This window comes from Heptranchias perlo, chromosome 36, assembly GCF_035084215.1.
Source record: "Heptranchias perlo isolate sHepPer1 chromosome 36, sHepPer1.hap1, whole genome shotgun sequence".
In the NCBI taxonomy this organism is placed as follows: domain Eukaryota; kingdom Metazoa; phylum Chordata; class Chondrichthyes; order Hexanchiformes; family Hexanchidae; genus Heptranchias; species Heptranchias perlo.
In genome coordinates, this window is record NC_090360.1 from 8,628,565 (window position 1) to 8,642,520 (window position 13,956).

Sequence of the window (13,956 nt, forward strand, 5' to 3'; positions counted from 1 at the left end):
AGAGCTGTGGCTGACAGGACAAAATCCATTTTTTTTTGTTAGGTTTTTCCTGCTATTTTGGGCACCACATTCCAGGGTTCTGTCTATTCACATTTAAGCTTTGGTTCAGGGTGGCTGAATAAAGTCCATTTTTAACAGATGGGATTTTAGGATTTTCCACGTTTTTGGGGGATCGTGCCCTTGGTTACAGCCAGTGTTATGAGAGCGTTACGTGTTACAAGAGGGTTATAGCCTGTCTTGCATGGTCAGTGCCACGATTGTGGTATGACCAAGCTTATTATACCATATGACTGGTCTTGATGTGTTATTTAGAATTCCCATCGTACGTATAAAGCCAAAGGAAAACAAAAACATTAACGGGTGCATTGGGGTCCTTCAGCCCCGATTCTAACCTAACCCACTCGACGGGATTGGGGCAGCTTTGGGTCAGATGCCGGTTTTACACTCCACCTGACTTTACGCTCCACTGACTTCCAATGGCATGTAAAATTGGGCGGCGTATAAAATGGTGTCCAATCTGAACCCGTCTCATGCCCAATCCTGCCGGGTGGGTTAAGTTAAAGTCAGGGCATCGGTCCAAGGAAATCACATATCTAGGCTTTTTTGTGATGCCACTTTGTCATTGTGACATTAAGCCTGTACCAATATGGGAGTAAATTTGCAAGGTCTCTACTTGCAGCCAGTGCAGCTCAGAGAAAAAAAAAAATCACAATTTTTGATTAAAATGGATGGTGAATTGGAGCAGCATTTTCTGATACGTGTTGACTACATGTGAGGTCATGAGGACAATGTGGGGTCTTGCAATATTTACTCTGTAATCTTCAGCCTATGATTATAGCGTCAGCTTGGCTCAGTTGGTAGGACTATTGCCTCAGAGTCTGAAGGTGGAGAGCTCCAGTCCCTCTCCAGGCCTGCAAGGTTGGCACGCCAGTGCAGTACTGAAGGCGTGCTGCATTGTCAGAGGTTCTGTCCTTCGGGTGAGATGTTAACCTGAGATTTACAGCATTCAGATGGATATTATAGATCCCATGGCACTCCACCAGGAATCCTGGCTAACATTTCTTTGTCAACCACTGCCACCAAAAAATGAACTGGTGATTCATCCAATTGCTGTTTGTGGGATCTTGCTGCGTGTTTCACTACATTCAAAGGTTCTCGGATTGAACGACTTGGCAGTACATTACAACGTCTCCCAGTCAGTTGGATCCCTCCTTCATCCTTCCCATAACTTTTCACTTGCTCTATGGAAGTTAGGATGACCCAGCCTCCTAACTGCATTTCTTTTGTTGTATTTTCTCATTGAAGAACAAAAATAACAGCACTGAATCCTAGATCCATCAATTTACTGCAGCCAGGCAAATAATGAATGGAGAATCAGAAGCACATGGAGCAGCAAGTCTGTTAAGAGCACAGATGAAGGGAAGGTGGACTGTGAACAGTTTGCTGGCTGTATTATATATACAGCTGGCTTAAATGATGTGGATGCCAAAGCCAAGTGGTCACAGTACATTGCTGTGGAATGGTGAGATGTGGATTTATGCCCCTGGTTCCACATTGTCAGGTTCCAATATCAGCCAAGCTGCCCAGTGAAGGGGAACTGTTACCCCCCCAAAAGTTGACAGGGCAGCTCGTTAAACTGATGAACTCTCAGTTATCTACAAAGACCCAGTTACACAGCAGATTGGCTGAAGATTGGGAGACGGTCATCTGTTCCTCTTTCCCTGCTCTTCCTCCAATAGACCAGACAACAGTACAGACTGCAAAGAACATAAGAAACATGCTAAAAAATAAAAGGGGGTTATAATTTTTAAAAAATAAATACAGTAATTAAATTTCACATGCCATAAACTGAGCAAGTTCGTAAATACACAAAAAGGCTCCACTCTGAAAGCATTAATTATAAAAGGGGGCAAACCCATTAGATCAGGGGTGTCCAAGCAATTTTGAACTGTGTGCTGCAAAGTTACTTACCATGGAGCTTTGAGGACTACATATATTCAAATCCACAATTCCATCCATTTATATCAATCTCAAGCTCCAGATACGAACAGGTTTGGGATTCATCCACCAATGAGACAACTGTGCTAAGCACAGCCCTTCCAAAACTCCAGCTCCATGAAATTCAAACAGGGAGTACAACAAATGTGAGCATCGATGGGACTGAGTTGGTTGGACTTCAAGGGCCAGATTACTAAGGCGTTTGGAGACCCCTGCACTAGATACTAGCAGATAATGACCAGACAGTAACTTTTGTTCTTGGTGTTAGTGCCCATCCCTTCTCCTTGATAAATGATTGAAAAAGCAACTGAGTGACTTACTTGGCCTTTAAGAGTAAACCACATAGTAAGGGACAGAAGTCACATGTAGGCCAGACCGGGTAGGTACCTAAAGGGTATTAGTGAATCAGTTTGGTTTTTAGAACAAAAAGCATCTTTCATAGTCAACCCACAGTTTACAAGATGTATTGAATTCAATTATACAATTTATCATGGTGGGATTTGAACTCATAACCTCTGGGTTACTAGTTCAGTACCATAACCACTACACTACGATACCCTGTAAACTAGTAAAATTCCAGTCGACAAAGAGCCCCACATGATCAAACTTGAGATCCAAATTCAGCGTCATAAAGTATTTTATTCCCAAGCTCCCAGTTGCCATGGTGGAGAGTTTGCAACCATTTCCTTTAGCGTATTTTGACTGCCAATTGTCTCATAAGTAAATGGAAGAAATTTCACATTATGGAGTTTTCAAAGTGACCCAATAACTTTGGTTGGGTGGAAAAGTAAACGATGACAGGTGTCGAATAAAAGAAATCCCATAACTGAAAAAAAATCACTTTTGGCGTATTTTTATTTTTGAAATTTGTTCTCTCTCCCTCTCCCAAAGTGGATTTTAGACTGCTTCGGAGTATTTGATCAAAGAAAATACACAGATGGATGAATGGGAGCCCCAGAGCTGGCATTGGATCACAGTGCCGGATTCCTTGTGATGCTGGAGCACTTTATTTACATTGGTGGATTTGGTCCAAGTTTTACACACCAGCTTCACTAATTGTTACCAGGAGCTGCTGTTCTTTTCTTTATTTCCTTGACAACCGGGGGGAGAAGTAAAAGTCAGAGAGTTGCTTTTCATTCGATGGAGAGGTGCACTATCAATAGGCCACACTGTGCTAAACCTGCTGTTACCAGACTGTGATCAAACCACATTGAATGGGATAATAAAGTACAAGCAGCACAAAGACACAACAAGTTTTATATTTACAATGAAAACTCCTGCTTAAAGCTACTGACTCTCACAATGAAATATAGATGGGTGGTGGGAAGATACAGTGGATCATAGACTAGCAGGGTGCAGATTTGCTTCCGTGATTCGCCCTCTTGGCAAATGTCCAGTCTTGACAAGGTCATAGAAGGACGCGCCATACGATCCTTATAGAAGGAAAATTCAATGGTTGGATTAAACCATGCTGCCTTACTCACACTCAACTCCTAGCATCACTGACATAAGCCCAGGAGCAGCTCACTACTTGAGCTGTTTGTCGGTGAATGGAATATCACTCATGGTGACCTAGACGGATGGAATAATTGAAGATTGAGAGGGGGGACACAAATAAAAATGATGCCTCTTGGACTACCTGGAGCCCTCCATTCTGAAGACGTTCACAATTCCATAGAGTAGAGATTGGGATCTAGCTGCTGCTTTATCCACTCACCCTACTGACCACAGCTCTTTGATCCCTGCGTTCCGAAATTGGCAGAAATCCAGAAACTAGGGCAAAAGGTCAGCAAATTAAGCGTTTCTGAAACTGATGGCAGCTGTGGAAATGTTTAAGCAACATTCCAGCCAACTGGGAAAATATCAATAGGTAACAGTGTCACTATTGAACAAACAGCTTTAGAAAAATTAAATTCTTGTTAAGTTTTGTCCCCTCCCCTCCTAAGCTGATGATTCATGCAGAGCTACAGCACTGATGCACCCCACCAAAGCGGCCATTCTTGCGAGCGCCTCAGCAGTAAATTTCATTCGGATATTTGACCGTGAGGGCATCGTAACAGTGTCCAGTCCCATCCTCACCTGACGTCTGTACACTTGTCCTTTCCAGCAGGGTTACTGGAAAGCAGGAACCCTGGTTGAATTTTTTTTTAAATCTCTTGCACAGCCACACTAAGATCCAATTATAACATCCCATTACCATTGTCCAGGGTGGAGTCAGATAAATCAGTTTTTAAGCTATTAACTTTCCACTTTTCTGTAGAGTTTTGACACATGTCCATCACACTTTACAGTCACACTTAGTACAAAACACCAACTGGCAAACGAATGTTCATCAAAAAAAATGACAAATTTTCCTGCTGGTTTTTTTTTGGACCTTGAGATAACCTGGCTTCTCCCCAAGCAGCTGCCAATGTGAAGAAACTTCCCACAGCAATGGGAGATAACCACTAATTGAGCTCAGTAGGTGCCTCTTTAGACCCTTGGGTGTACCTGAGTTTTATCTTAAAAAGGAACAAGCCAGATTAGCAGCTAAATATCACAACCATACTTCAGATCCCAGACTACCCGTGAACAATGCCATGGTGGGGGTCAGCTAGTATATTGCAAATAATTTTTTTTTTATTCGTTCAAGGGATGTGGGCATCGCTGGCGAGGCTGGCATTTATTGCCCGTCCCTAATTGCCCGTGAGAAGGTGGTGGTGAGCCGCCTCGAACCGCTGCAGTCCGTGTGGTGACGGTTCTCCCACAGTGCTTTTAGGAAGGGAGTTCCAGGATTTTGACCTAGCGACGATGAAGGAATGGCGATATATTTCCAAGTCGGGATGGTGTGTGACTTGAAGGGGAACGTGCAGGTGGTGTTGTTCCCATGTGCCTGCTGCTCTTGTCCTTCTAGGTGGTAGAGGTCGTGGGTTTGGGAGGTGCTGTCGAAGAAGCCTTGGCGAGTTGCAGAAGTGCATCCTGTGGATGGTACACACTGCAGCCACAGTGCGCCGGTGGTGAAGGGAGTGAATGTTTAGGGTGGTGGAAGGGGTGCCAATCAAGCGGGCTGCTTTGTCCTGGATGGTGTTGAGCTTCTTGAGTGTTGTTGGAGCTGCACTCATCCAGGCAAGTGGAGAGTATTCCATCACACTCCTGACTTGTGCCTTGTAGATGGTGGAAAGGCTTTGGGGAGTCAGGAGGTGAGTCACTCGCCGCAGAATACCCAGCCTCTGACCACCTCTTGTAGCAACTACTTGAACTTTGAACGGGAAACATTAAACTAAATAATCTGTGTGTTGGTGTAACCTTTCATACATGGGGGCTATCATAGAAACATGCTACTCTGAGTTTCTTAAATACATGGACTTCAATACTAAATGTGATGGGATGAAGAGCTATCACACTTAGCAAATAGTTTCACTGTTGCCAGCTAATTAACATCAATGGGTTTTCAGTGAGAGACATTGGCAGGTAATAGGTCGAAGACTACAGGCAGCTAATGTCATGAAGCACAGGGTGCAGTCATCCCGAAATGGGTGAAAACATTTGCTGCTTTTAAAGTGAACTCAAGGGTGTAATAAAACAAAGACTGAGGATGGATTTGAGGTTGTAACTGGTAAATTAATGAGCCTCGAATTACAAATGCGACCTTGAATGCTAGTCCGCAGCTTGTCACTAAATCCTCGATCCAGTTAATAGTTATGTGTCTTAAAAAAAATGTGAGCAGTAGATAATCTGGATTAGAGTCTATCTATTTTTCTGTTTAAGCAACATTCCAGTCAACTGAGAAAATAATAGGTAATAGCGCCACTTAAAAAGAAAAATATTATAAATGCTAAATAGGAAGCTGATAAACTAGATAATATGCTAATAATATGCAGATTATTGCTGTGAACAGTGTAAATTGCTCAGTCACTGTTCATAGACCCAGTACGTTCCTTTTATGCAGCCTTTTTAAAACATTTATTTTCATGTAACCATCTACTATTATAACTTCTAACCAAATTCTGAAGTCTGTTGACATAGACCAAGGATTGTTTTGACTCTAAACACTAAACACTTTGGATGATTAAAACCACAGTTCTCTGGATTTTTTTTTCCATGCCCCAGTGCAGTGGCTGCTTTAGTCTCCAAAGGCAGTGCCAGTGTTGGAGTGCCTCGGGCTCACTCTGTCCCTTAGACTGTTTAGATTTTGAGATCTCAAGTTTCCAGTCTGTCCCAGCTCTGATGGTGAGAGGGAGTTAAGGAGGCAGGGAGGGGAAAGATAGAACACAAACCCTGACTGGAGGGATCGTCCCTATGGATTAGGATCAGGCATCTGGATTTTATTAGTCTTCAGAATGGCAGCCGAGATTCCAGTCTGTTTGTCCAGACCTCCGTCAGAATGAGACACAACTTGAGCATTTCCCATTACTGATCTCTGACAACCTTCAAATCAACATCTTAGTCATGAACGCAAAATCATTCTGATGGCAAAATTGGCAAGATCTTTATAGAGACACGAATACTCATGAACAAATTATGAGCTGTGTGTTGTGCAAAAATCAGAATAAATTCAGTTTGCTCCATACCAGCCAATACTGTCTACAGCTGTTAATGAAGGGTAATGGCTAGTATCTGTATTCTCTTTTAAAATAATTATATGAAATGATTTGGTGTTAATTGCGCAAACATGACAGTTCATTGTGACATTGATCAGTGTCACAGATTTCTACCAAGCACAATGAAGCAGTGCTTTATTGCGAGGTTCACTGATTTACAGAGATTGAATAAATCAAATTCCATTTTTATTTCTATTGCACAAATTCTACAATCCTGTCCATTTTCCCATCAATCAGTGTCCTTGAATATTGGGGTTTTCTGTTTGTAATATAGCTGCATCCTTCACCCAGCTCAGTAGAGTCTAAATAATGCAGAATGAATGGGAAGCCCAAATTCAGTTTGAAATGGAAATGAATTTGATGGTGGAACTGTCAAATTGGAACAATGATGCACTTTGGCTCCCAGAATAGTAAAAAATGTAGCTCGAGCTGGTGTAAGGTGATTCGAATCTGGACACCACTGTTGACTACTGAGAAATGTGCCTTCGAGACTGTGCTGACATTCAGTTCAGACACTCTGGCGTTGAATTTGTCGCAAAGTGTAATAACTGAGGGCAAACAGAACCAACTTTTCCATCTGTTTCTCAAAAACATACTGATTGAGCCAGGCCAGAAAGCACTAACCAAAGCAAGCATATGAAATACAGATTGAATCAATAGTTTAATTTCTAAGTGCTTTCACAATCCTTTTGTCAAAGGCTGTGGGGGTTCAGCTATACTATAAAAAAAATACAGACACATCACTTTTAAAACTTATTTTGCAGACTTTTAAATGTGAATGTATTCATCCAATATTTTAAGCACATCAAATTAATATTTCATTTGCAAATGTTCTGTCATTCACACAGTCTCACTTTTAAAAAAAAAATCAGTGATGACTTGTAACAAGACAAGTGTTAGCCCTTGCACAGATCATTTCCTGCAGACCTCAAAGCTTCAATACTGGTTGCCTCACCAATAATCTTGGATTATCCAACCTGTCTCACCGTTGGTTAAACATCTCCCAGTTGTGGCTTTCTCTCCCTCTTGCAATATTCAAACCGCTCTTACCTGGGGACAGTCCTTGATATAATGCCCTTTGTTGAAGCAGAGATGACACAAGTAGTTGGGTGGAGGCCTTTTGCCAGGTTTGCGAGGTTCTGCCGATAAGGATAGATCCGAGAAATGGTCCGTCAGGGAGCTCAGTCCGTCCACGATATTGCTCAGAGAACCATAGGGGGAAGCGTTCTTGTACAACCCGCTGGTAATGGCCTGAATAACGGACAATGTTCAATATTTACAATGCGCTTTCTGCGTGCATCTGCTCTAAAATATACCTAACCTGTTATCCTTTAGTGAAATAAATAATTACACGGAACCCGATGTTTTACATGTTCAAAACATGTTGTAAAGCATGAATTTACAAAATAAACCATCAAAATAAAAACTAGAGTTCTGCCTGTCCTGGAGACTCAGTTTCTATCTGCTGTAATTGTGTGTGTTAGGAGTGTAAGCAATGGTTGAATCAAACATTATAACCCCTCAGTGCTCACAATTTCATGCCACTGTCTTGTGTTGTAACAACTGTAAGGATCTTGACTGTTGAGTTAATTCAACAAACAAGACATTCATTTAGTGTTTTGAAACTGAAGTCAGTGTATGTATTGATACAACGTGTCGTGATCAGAAACAGGGAAAGGAGCGAGAGGTCGCCACTGGATTTTAATGAGAGAATTTCTGAAATTGACTTTATGCTGTCTGTCAATCTGATACATTTCAGAAAGTTTTCTTTTTTTTTGGGGGGGGGGGCTTTTATTTGCCAATTGCTCGTTTGTACCACTGAGGTGGAGCCGTCAGACAGATCTGATCCACAGATTAAAGTGCATTTTAACACATACAGTAAATGAATATTAATGAAGGGACTGTCGGCAAACGCCTGGCTGTTTGAAAGAAATCCCAATCCAACGTTACATCTCCACAATACAAACTCGAGGCTTTCACTTGCAAGATGCGCTCGGCTTTTCTCACAACCCATAGCACTGGCCAGCCAAAATTAATAAAGACGTTTAATAAAAGCTGCGAGCGTCTGATGTTCACATTCAGCGCCAGTCGTTGGTCGTTTTTTGTTAGGGGGGTGTTGAATGTAATTTGCTTTGTGTTTCCCTGGTACGTGTCACCCTTGTTGCAAACATCCAGCTATTTTTAGGTGAGACAACTGTTTTTCGATAAGTCCAGCTGTCATATTTACAAGGTTGTTTTGTAGTATCTGAAGTGAATTTAAATAAAGCGACCTGTCAAAAAAAAAGGTCAGGGCATTTAACCCTTCGCCTACTGTACGCAAGTTGTACTTTTGTTAAATAAACTAGTGATGGCGAAGGCCGGTCGGTAAAGGCGGATGCTCCCTCCTTATTGTGGGTAGTTACTTTGGCAAAGTTATATTTTCTGGATCTATACCCAGGACGGACCAAGACAAAAAGATTAAATGTCTGGATCTGTACCCTGGACAAATAGCCTATTCCTTATTTCGAAAATTACTTCCTAAGATTGGCTGTGCTTCATTGGGTCCTCGTTACTGGATGAACAATTCCACAGTCTCCCCCTCCCCACTTACACCAAGTGAGGCTCGTTTTTTAAAAAAGAATAAAACTTTGTGTGTAAAACTGGTCAGAAAAAAAGCCAACAGGAATCGTCTGCAAATCAGTTGGGACTAAAAACGTTTCTAGTCTTTGAACAACATACACTAAGGGCGCAGAAAACCTATCGGTCACCCTTCCCAGAACAGAATGGTGGAAGGAGTTGTTACTTTTCTTCTCTTGCAAATATGAACGTGCCAAATGCCCGTGAAAGCAAGCCCTGCTCCCCTCCCCCACAAACCACCACCCCACTAACAGAAGACCCCCACACTGCAAGCGCACCACGGGTACAACAGAGGCTATTCACACAGCAAATTACTTTCCACACATCCCAGGCCGATTAGCTTCTTCTGTCTCGGCCAATCCATATCTGAAACGTATCAGCTTCCAAAGCAATGCCTCGTTGGCCCTCATTGAATTAAACTTGCACTTTTCTTAAAAGGGCAATGGCCACAAGGCTGAAAGTATTTTCTTGCGCGCCGTTTAACGCAGCTACACTGTCACATAAACTAGAGACTGTGTGGCCATTTTAAGAATCTAGCTATGTTTCTGGAAAGAAAGCCTGCTGTGTAAATGGAGGGAAATCAGAGCAGCACTAAAACAACAGGACAAACCAATGCTGCTCATACTGGAGGGAAAAAACTAAATGTACTGCAGTGGATTTTTAGACATGTCCTTAATTTGATTAATGAACTCACTCACCTGACGAAGGGGATAATCTCCGAAAGCTTGTGATTTTAAAATAAAATTGTTGGACTATAACCTGGTGTTGTAAGATTCCTTACATTTCTCCACCCCAGTCCATCACCGGCATCTCCACATCTTAATTTGATTAACATTGAACCTCTGGCCGAGTTCAGATCCCTTCCTCTTCCAATGCTAATACCCCTCCTTCAGTCGGCCACTGGTGGCAGAGACCAGCTATCAGTGCCGTGGACTGTGGAATTTTCTTACTAAACCCTTCTGCCTTGCTATATCTTTTAACATCTTCAAAAGTCTAACTCTTCCACCTTGTCCTCCATCACCCCATCTAATTTCCCCCCCTTAGTCCACAGTATCCATCCCCCTTCCCCCAGTGTGAAATCCCTTGGGACATTTTGCAATAATAAAAGCACAACATAAGAGCCAGCTGTTTAGAGTATGTTACAATATACACTTTTGGAGAGTGGAATAGCACAATTTAAACACACATATGTAAGACCGCTAATAACAAGGAAAAAAAACATTTGGCCCATCAGTCCCACTCCACCCAAACTTCTGGCATTTTTATTCTCTCTTGGATCCCCACTCCGCCCTCTCATCTGTTGACCCCTACTTTAAGGAATACTAAGTTTCTGCCTTTACTTTCCCTGAATACCAATCAGTATCTCTATAATCCTCAATTGCCCTTCTCAACAGCAATGGGTCAAGCTCCCATTTAAAAAAGGTGCCACTTGGCCTGTGGGAGTTTGTTCTATATGTTCATGGTCCTATGATAGGAAAATATTTCCCCCCCCCCTCTCTAACTCTGCTCCAGGCTTGTTAACTGTGTACGGTGTCCTGGGCTCTTGTCATGTTTATGCTTTCAAGTCCCACTTCGTGAATTTGATAGTTTTTCACTAACTTTTCTCTGAATTTGCTGGCATATGTTTTTTTCTATTTAAAAGACATTAGAAAAGAATTAAAAATTCTCAGTTTTAAACTGTCTTCCCTCGCCCCCGTGCATAGCTAAACATTGCCCTTTTAAGAACAAACCAAACCCTACCAACTTTCCTTTCAACTGCAGATTTACCAGTGGGGAGAGGGACGGTCAGCGTATACTCGGCGCTTTATTTTTGTCCTTGTGGAAGCAACCAGATATCCCTGCTCTAAAATAATGACCGAGCTCATGTTTCACAGCATTTTCAAGGGTCTGTGCAGGACATACTGTAGTCTAACCAGTCTCGCTGGAGGGAATGCAGATCACACAACCGGCCACGTCTATGTAGCCTGCCCAGCTCCACACACATCTCTCGTTTTCGAAACGTAATGACTTATTTTGTGCTTTCCTCTCGCCCTACCGAGTTTCAACTAAGGCAAAACATCCAATAAATAGGCACTTTCAATGGGAATCCCTCTACATCCAAATCACCAGTGATTGCTTGCTAGTTGGGTGGTGCATTGCATTGCTTTTAACAAGCTGTCAATCACTGCGTGATTCACATATGGGACAAGAGGAATTGTGGAGAGGAGGAGGGGGGGGAACACGAAAAACGACTTTAAATATGAAACTGTGTGATTGCAAGTCCCAACGGCTGACAGCAGCAGTAGTATGCCACTTTTGTATTCCAGTCGTATATTGCATGCATTGGTCGTTCAATTATTAGCCAACATGTCAACAGCCTCTGGATTTAGATAAATGGAGTGCAACTGACAGACAACAAATAAGATCTCGCTTCGTACAATAAAACCCTACAGGATCCCAGGGACAACAACTGCGCCCGAGGAAAAAGGGATTCGTTTTGTTCCCTTTCTATATATAAAACACAGTCTAATGGCGGGCGTGAAAGATAAATACCAGTCTGCCCTCGCTGTGATCAGAAACTTTTTATTAAATTTTCCGCTTTAAAAAAAACACTACCGTCTAACTAATTGCTAAAGATCACATCTCACAGCGCTCAGGGTTTTTTTTTAATTATTGGTACTTGTTAAGACTATTTTGAAAGGGAATTCGCACCTCGTTCCTGTGAAGTTGGGAAAAGTTGTTGAGATAGTTGGAATAGAGCGAAGTTCCCAGATCAGCAGCTTTGGCGTAGTTGAGATCGTGGTGGTGGGAAACGGGCTCGGGTCTGAAGGCATCGAAAGCGCTGGGCTGGTGGGTGTCCTGCAGAGACAGATAGACCCAGTTCAAGAGCTGGGCTGGCTGGTAGACAGAGGCGCTGGTGTCGATCGCCGACAGCAAACTCATCCTGGCCGGCTCCTAGCTCGCCTTGTTCCTCTTGCTTGCAAAGTGTGCGTGCAGAGATGTGAAAGTCCCAGGCCAGCGCTGCTGCTGTGTTGAGAGGCGGGTCTCCTTGTAGTTTTTTTTTTGGGGGGGGGGGTGGACTTTTTTTTTGCCTGTTGGTGTTGTTGTGGGAAGTTGTCAGTAAGTTTTTTTTTTGTTGGGCGAGAGCCTCAGACTGATCCGCTAGTTCTTTATTCCCCCAAGGGAAGAGTTTGCTCTCCAGCAACCAATCAGTGCTGTGTACTGGCACCCGGAACTACATCATCGGCGTTGATACATTTCACTGGAGTGATGGCGCGTTTCGGAGTTTCTCAAAAGTTGAGTCAATTTCAATCCAGTTACAGCCCCCTTTTTATTCTTGTGTACTTTTATTGCACGGCAACCCAGTCCCACCCCCTTTAACGGTCTACTTTATTGAGTTTGCCAGGATTTCTGCTGCAACAATTGCGGGTCACAGCCTCATACCACATACTGTAGGTGGGGGATAGGTCTATTCTGTATGTCCCAACCAGCCCTGGGTGGGCTAAATGCAGCCATTTCATCTTTCCCAAATAAATGCAGGTTTATTTGTGTTAGAAAATGTAGATGCTCCACTCAATTTAAATGCAACTCTCTTTTTATAATTAAAATGTAAATTATATTTTTTTTACAATCATCCTGTTAAGATCCCATCCCCCTGCATTTAACATCAGATTAAACTTTGCATTTCGATAAGACTGGTGCCTGTGCGGTTTAATTAAATTAAACTATCGCCGAGGGATCACTTCACAAGGAAATGTGTTTTTGAGTGGCAGGAGAAAACTGAACTCCGGGCATTTGCGAATTTTGCATAACCAAACTCGGGATAAAGGTGTCCAGAGGAGCCCAACCTTCCAGATAACATTTCCAGCTCTCTGGGGAAAAGAAAAGGTCGATTTTCCTACCGGCGGATTATAGGGCACGGATCACACTTATGCAATATAGAGACTTGTTAACGACTTCACTGCACTGTGTTGCTTAAGTTGTCTTATTTCATATTTTTAAGCAAAATTGCACAAAAAGCTAAGAATTCTTTTGGTTCACTATGGGCAGAGACTTTGGCAAATGCTTTTGGTGAGGATTTCCTCTGTTGGACGTTTCTAACGAAATGGCAGAGTGTCCACACGCCGTAAACCGGTTCCTAAAGAATGCTCCCAGCGAAATCTTTTAGAATTTTGCTGGAAGACTGAGAGGAATTCTTAAATACTACACTTGCACTGGGGTAAAATTCCGCTTCTGCGTTGCTGGCTTGCACTGGGATTTTCCATTCATGAAAATTAATAGATGGGAAATCATAAGTTGGCGGTGCGGAATTTCATATGTTGTGCTGGGAGCGCAAAATTGGAATTTTTACCCTTATGTTGTTACACGCAGAGTGAGCAGAGGAATTCTCACCTTAAATCATTCTGGCAAGAACATCGTTCAGGCAAACACTAACAATAAAGCAATTAGAATTTAATCAATGTGAATATACCATTTGCAGCAAATAATAGATTTTTTTCCGATTGACAATTAAAATGGTACCAGTTAAGATAGGTTTATTAATATATAAAATGTGGGTATATAAAAATAAATGTGTATATTTCTCAATTGTTACTATTTGATAATGTATTTGCTATGTGGAATAATTATATATTGTAAATGAAAATACTATCCATTCTGATTATACCTTTAATTATTTCTATATTTTATTTATATATTGTATGTGTCAACCGTGGCTCAGTGGGTAGCACTCTGGCCCTTTTGAGTCAGAAGGTTGTGGGTTTAAGCCGTACTCCAGAGACTT

General features: G+C 42.2%; 1 protein-coding gene across 4 annotated transcripts in view; it reads right to left on the reverse strand.

The window, feature by feature from the left end:
- Positions 1-12,181, reverse strand: part of zcchc24 (zinc finger, CCHC domain containing 24) — a 187,925-nt gene extending 175,744 nt beyond the window's left edge. For all 4 annotated transcript variants that reach the window (XM_067972492.1, XM_067972491.1, XM_067972490.1 and 1 more), the window contains exons 1-2: positions 11,886-12,181; positions 7,629-7,829 (exon numbers count right to left, since the gene is read on the reverse strand). In XM_067972492.1, coding sequence (XP_067828593.1) covers positions 7,629-7,829; positions 11,886-12,116 — 432 coding nt within the window. In that variant the 5' untranslated portion in view covers positions 12,117-12,181. The remainder of the gene's footprint in view (positions 1-7,628; positions 7,830-11,885) is intronic.
- Positions 12,182-13,956: the final 1,775 nt, after the last annotated feature.